General features: G+C 45.0%; 1 protein-coding gene across 2 annotated transcripts; it reads left to right on the top strand.

The window, feature by feature from the left end:
- Positions 1–723: 723 nt before the first annotated feature.
- Positions 724–5,718, top strand: LOC112940175 (uncharacterized). Of its 2 annotated transcripts, XM_069290416.1 has the most exons (3): positions 724–1,605; positions 1,836–1,913; positions 3,102–5,718. In XM_069290416.1, the coding sequence occupies exon 3, from the start codon at positions 3,698–3,700 to the stop codon at positions 5,609–5,611; it is 1,914 nt and encodes a 637-aa protein (XP_069146517.1). In that variant the 5' UTR covers positions 724–1,605; positions 1,836–1,913; positions 3,102–3,697; the 3' UTR covers positions 5,612–5,718. The 2 variants fall into 2 exon arrangements, with proteins under 2 accessions (XP_069146517.1, XP_025883730.1); XM_026027945.2 differs by lacking the exon at positions 724–1,605 and having other exon boundaries at positions 1,820–1,913.
- Positions 5,719–6,458: the final 740 nt, after the last annotated feature.

The following is a 6,458-nucleotide window of genomic DNA, read 5'->3' as shown; positions in this document are numbered from 1 at the left end:
GACTAATATAGGACCTTGATTATTAAAAGAAGGTCAAGAACATAAAATTCTTGTAGTGAAAGGCCATAATGGTGTAAGTCTTTAGTGGAATGATGGACTTAGGTATAGGTTGGCAGGAAAAACATGAAACCATCTTTAAGGAAGTCATAAGAGCAATCCTTAATCCTTAAGGACCTTGAGTGGCAGCCCTAGTGGACCTATACATGGTAAGGGTATTATTATTGTGTAAGACTAACAAATGGAACCTTCTCATACACCTCTATATGAATGAACTTACTATATGAGAACAAAGAAAAACACCAAGTGCATATGCTTGTTGTAGTGGCTCTACTTAAGATTTGTTTGTGTAAAAACAAACCTGTGATATTCCTTAACCATATGCCGACATGGGATGTGTTCTAGTTCTACCTTAGGTAAGTACAACATCCTCCTTGGAGTAGGGGTAGACTATGGATTCCATACCTAGCAAGTGTTGTCTATAGTGGTTAATGCCTATTTTCATCATGTGGATGCATTCTAGTGTTGGAGAAGTTCTACAACGTGTAGGTAGTTGAATGGGATGCTATTGTAATGACCCTTATTGTCATTTTTAGTGTTTTATCTTCTGTACATCGTTTAGAGTGTTCCTATAGCGATTCTAAGTCATTTATGACTTGCTGGGACTGACAGATCGGTCACCTGGTAATTCGCTTGGTTATTGTGTGAGTTTTAGTATTTTTGGAGCTTATGAACCTTGAACGATAATTCTCGATCAAAAGTTCAAGAAGATGATATCAGAATCCAATTCTGACGATTCCATCAGTTTCGGAAGGGTCATTTTAGTCTATTAGAAATGTCGACATGACTCCCAAAGTTTTCAGTGTGAGTTGGTGGGATTAGGCGTTTAAACTTTAAGTTTAAAGGCTAAGTTTGACTTTAGTCAACATTCTGAGTAAACGCGCTCGGATGAGAATTCCGTCAGCGCGGTTAGCTCCGGAATGTCGAGTTTGGTCTAGTTTGACCCTTCTTTCGGGTTTTGAGGTTTTTGATATTTTTCCGAGCCCTTTTGTGGTTTTTGACTTATAATGGCCAATGGAAGTGGGACCCACATTTTATCGAGATGACCTCTGATGAAAATTTCGACTGCGCCTTTGAGTCCGGAATGTCGACTTTGGTAGGGTAGCATATCCATTTTATTTTTATCAGGTTCCGAACGAATTCCGAGCACCCGTCGGAGACTTTAAAGAAAGTAGGCAAAGCTGAATCTGGTGCAGCCCCTATAAAAACCCAACTTTCAGCTTTGTATCTTACTTTAGAATCTTGATATCTTGAGCTATACAACTCCAAATTGGGCGATTCAAAAGGATAAGTTGTGAGATTTTTCGAGGGCAACGCATTGGTGAGCTTGGAATCTGATTTGGGGACCCGATTTGAGGTAAATTTTGGGTTTTAACTGCTGTCTAGCTCATTTTCGAGCACAAGTTTTGGGTTTTTTTAGAAGGTGATTTCTTGGCCATTTTAGGTCCGAATCAAGTGATTCAAGAGCCTATATTGTGTGGTTTTTCGTGAGGATCGTCGTGGTATGGTTGGTTTTGGCTGTTGGAGCTTCATTTTTGGTAAAATCTTGTAAGTAGCTGCTGCCATAGTTGCTGATTTTTAGCTTAGAATTTGGGTTCTTTTGTTGCATGTTCATGTTGGGACTGCTTTGAGTCCTGAATTATGCTCCATTATGGTATACAAGTTTCGAGAGTTATTTAGGACTTTTATTTGGGGTTAATTCGGGATTTCTCAACGCGGAACCCACTTTTTCCATTTTGACCATGAAATTGACCCATCTCCGTTTCTTGCGATTTTAGTGTATCAACGTTTCGAGGCCTTTTAGAAAGTAAAAGATCCGGGGAGTGAATTTTGGAGCGCGCGTGATCTGCGTTCAGGTAGGCTATGGTTTCTCTTCTTAGATTGAACTCGAACAAGTGAATGCATGTTGATTAGTTGGGATTTGGGTTGGGTAGTTATTGGATCATCCATAGGTGTTAAGAATGATATTTTCACCCTTTTTCTGAGAATTATCGGGTAACTGTGAGCATGTTTATTGTTATTAATTGACCTTCTTTGCTATATGAATTATTTGTATATTTGAATACTGGTTGTCAGAAGTATGTTGGGCCTTAGTTTAGGGTTGACTAGGGTTTTCCTTAGAAATGCATGATTCAAAGTCGGTAGGACTTAGTTTAGCCCCGACGTCGCTCGGCCGGCTTAAATCCTTGTAGAATGATGTAGCAGACTTGAGTCTGATAGTTGGGTATTTAGAAAGACGATGAGCTTGCTCTAGCGATAGTTACTCTTATTTCTTCGATGTTACGGCTTCTTGGGTTACGTCAGTGACAATGATTTCCGCTTCGTGAATCAAAGTTGAGTTCGATTCAGCTTTAAGGACTTACATTGGTTAGCTAAGTCTGGATGGTGTTCCACGGGTTTATATGATTATGGATAGATAAAGACTCTTTCAGCAGCTATATCGACATCTTTGTCGGGTATCCGGATTTAAGGTTCGGCCTCGAACATCCACATACTTATGTAGAGCATCCTGTTAGAGGTCCGGCCTCAAGTATGTAGAGCATCCGGTTAGAGGTCCGGCCTCAAGTATGTAGAGCATCCGGTTAGAGCTCCGGCCTCAGTTACTTATATTTTGCAATTGGCTACTTGTGTAATTCTGGTGAGTGTCCGGTTCAAGGCCCGACCTCCGTATCGTCAGATTTTACTTTTTGGTTTTGTGTTCTTTGGCCTCGAGTTTTATCCTCCTTAAGTTATAGTTATTTTGTGTACTCGTCGGGCTTATGGGGGTCCGTTCGGGTTTTTATTTAAACTTGTGCACGAGTATACCTTCTGGGCTTATGGTGGGTCCAATTAGGTGTAGTTATCTTATTTATTTTAATTTAGTTAGATTTTTATACACTCGTGTGCATTATTGTGTTACTTAGCCTTCTGTTCTTGACCTCTAGTTTTGTGATTCCGTCTTTTCATAGTGCTTTACTTTTCTAGTTCAGTCGGCCTATGATGCCTACTGCGAACCTGTTTTTTTGGTACTCATGCTACGCTCTGCATCTATTTTCGTGATGCAGGTCCGAGCACCGGTAGTCAGCGTTGATCGAGTTTGGAGAATTTCTGGTCTGGAGACAGGGGTGAGCACACAGCGTTTTGTACTATTTCAGTCTCCATCTGTTTATATAAAGATTTGTCTTTTACTTTTCGAGACAGTCTAGTTTCGGTGGTCCACTGTTGGGACTTGTACTCGTTTTGTTGGTAGCTCTGTATTAGTGACTTCCAGGTTCTGGGAGGGATCCTTTATTGTATTTATGTTTTGGTTTGCTTATGTTGTTATAGTAATTTTTCTTAGTCTTTTTTAGTTTCTACCCTCACACCTTGTATGTGTGGTTCTGGGTTGTGGTTTGGCTTACCTACTGATGGGTTATAGTAGGTGCCTTCATGGCTCGAGAAATTGGGTCGTGACAAGTTGGTATCAGAGCCCTAGGTTCAACGGTCTCACTTTTACAGAGCTAATGTCTAGTAAAGCCCTGCGGATCGGTGCGGAGACGTCCGTAACTTATCTTTAGGAGGCTACAGGAAGTATTTAGGAAAATATCCATTTTGTTTTAAATTCGTGCCTCGTGTGTCTTGTTTGTTTCTTAAAATCTCAGTTGTTTCACTCTATTACAGGATGGCTCGCACGCGAGGTGGTGCGTTCGGGGGTGATGCACCCGGAGCCTCAGCTTGGGGTAGACGTCGACCACGAGGTCGAGGTAGGGCTGCAGCACCTGCCTGGGATATGGAGGAGGAGCCTCATGCAGCGCATGTACCGCCACAGGCAGTGGGGCCGGGGCCTGCCCAGCCACCACCCGCACCAGTTGCAGCACTTGATCTTCATTCCCTCTTGACTCAGATATTAGCAGCTATTGGGGATATGCGACAGGCACCAGCACTAGCAGTACCAGCACCAGCGCTGCAAGATCAGCCGCCACCAGTTCATGTGGCCGCCCCACCAGACTTAGAGGTTAGAGAGATGCCACAGCGGGATCAGAAGATGCTTGGGGTATTTCAGAGGTTGGCACCGCCTATATTCTCAGGGGCGATTGGAGAGGACGCTCACGAGTTTGAGCTCACTTGCCAGGAGCAGTTACAGTCATTATGCCTTTTGGAGTCGAGAGGAGCTGACTTTACCGCTCATCAGTTCCGTGGGCAAGCCAGGCAGTGGTGGCGCACGTATCGGGAGTCTAGGCCAGTTGGATCTCCTCCTATATCTTGGAGTGAGTTCTCAGAGGCTTTCTTGGCCCGATTCATGCAACGGAGCGTCAGAGACAGGCTTCGTGATCAGTTCTCTAGATTGGAGCAGGGATCTATGACCGTTTCAGAGTATGAGGCGATGTTCCATGAGTTGTCTCGCCATGCTACTATGATCCTGCCCACAGAGGGAGAGAGAATTCGTTGTTTTGTACGTGGGTTGCGATACCGTTTGAGGGTTGACACAGAGCATATGGTTTCAGCTGGCCGTTCTTTTCTTGATGTGGTCGATCATGCCCGATCCATGGAGCATATTCATCGTGAGGCCCAAGGGGGCAGCGATAAGAGGGCACGCTACCATGGCAGCTATAGCGAGTCGCAGACTAGGGGGAGGGACTCATATGATAGGCCACGTCAGAGGTTCCAGCAGGGTCAGACCAGTCGGCCTGTTCAGGTGGCATTACCTGTTTCTGAGGGAGGTCAATATCAGCAGAGTGGTCCTAGTACAGGCCAGAATTCGAGGGGATCAGATTCTTTTCCTCCATGCCGCGGTCGGATTACTAAAGGGCGTTCAACTTCGGGGTGTTATGATTGTGGTGCTCTTGACCATTGGTCTAGAGAATGCCCCCGGCGAGGTCGGGGGGTGATTGTACCAGCTCCACCTACTTTTAAACCAGTTTCAGCCATGTCTTCTTCGGCTAGAGGAGGTGGTCAGATTCAGGATCATCGAGAGAGTCGACAGGTTACCAGGGGTGGAGCTCGGGGAGGCAGTTTAGGTGGTAGATCGGGTGCACCAGGTAAAGGTGCTCAGGGCCATTTCTACGCTGCCCCGACAAGGGCGGCGGCTGAGGCATCTGACGATGTCATCTCAGGTACGCTCTTCTTGTGCTATCAGCCTGCTACAGTATTATTTGATCCAGGGTCCACATTCTCGTATGTATCTATTTATTTTGCTCCCCGATTGGGTATGAGGTCCGAGTCTTTGGAAGAGCCGGTTCATGTTTCGACCCCGATAGGTGAGTTCTTAGTAGTGGATCAAGTATTGCGATCTTGCTTAGTGACCATCCAGGGTTATGATACTAGAGCTGATCTTATTATGCTAGATATGATTGATTTTGATGTGATTTTGGGCATGGACTGGTTATCCCCATATCATGCGGTCTTGGATTGCTATGCCAAGACTGTTACCTTATCCATGCCTGGTGTTCCCCCGGTATTGTGGCAGGCTGCTTATAGTGACACACCGACGGGGATAATCTCTTTTATTCGAGCTAGGCGGTTGGTTTCTTCTAGGTGTTTAGCGTATTTGGCCCACATCAGAGATGTGAGTAGGGAGGGCCCTTTAGTTGACTAAGTTCCTGTGGTTAGAGAGTATGCCGATGTGTTCCCTACAGATCTACCTGGCCTACCCCCAAAATGTGACATTGATTTTGCTATATATTTGGAGCCTGGCACTCGTCCTATTTCTATTCCGCCTTATCGGATGACTCCTGCAGAGCTCAGAGAGCTCAGTGTACAGCTAAAGGACCTCTTAGAAAAGGGGTTCATTCGTCCGAGTGTGTCGCCTTGGGGTGCTCCTGTTCTGTTTGTGAAAAAGAAGGATGGGACTTTGAGGATGTGCATTGACTACAGACAGCTGAACAAGGTGACGGTGAAGAACCGTTACCCTATGCCTCGTATAGATGATTTGTTTGATCAGCTTCAGGGTGCCGTCATATTTTCTAAGATTGATTTGAGGTCCGGGTACCATCAGCTGAGGATTAGAGCAGCAGACATCCCTAAGACTGCATTTTGGACTCGTTACGGCCATTATGAGTTCCTTGTGATGACTTTTGGGTTGACTAATGCCCCAGCCGCCTTCATGGACTTGATGACACGTGTGTTCAGGCCATACCTTGATTCATTTGTTATCATCTTCATTGATGACATATTGGTATACTCGCGGAGCCGGAGTGAGCATGAGCAGCATTTGAGGATAGTGCTCCAGACATTGAGAGATCAGCAGCTTTATGCCAAGTTCTCAAAGTACGAGTTTTGGCTTGCGTCTGTAGCATTCTTGGGGCACGTGGTGTCCAAGGAGGGTATTAGGGTAGATCCGACAAAGATTGAAGCTATTCGTGATTGGGACAGACCCACTTCTGTTACTGAGGTTCAGCTTTGTCGGGTTAGCGAGTTACAACAGCTACCATTCTAGCATTCAG

Source organism: Solanum lycopersicum, chromosome 10 (assembly GCF_036512215.1).
Source record: "Solanum lycopersicum chromosome 10, SLM_r2.1".
Classification (NCBI taxonomy): domain Eukaryota; kingdom Viridiplantae; phylum Streptophyta; class Magnoliopsida; order Solanales; family Solanaceae; genus Solanum; species Solanum lycopersicum.
This window is presented reverse-complemented; position numbering and strand designations above follow the sequence as displayed.

Bases quoted from the DNA above. Each gene is read 5' to 3' on its own strand.
- LOC112940175 (XM_069290416.1), top strand. From the start codon at position 3,698: ATGGCTCGCACGCGAGGTGGTGCGTTCGGGGGTGATGCACCCGGAGCC.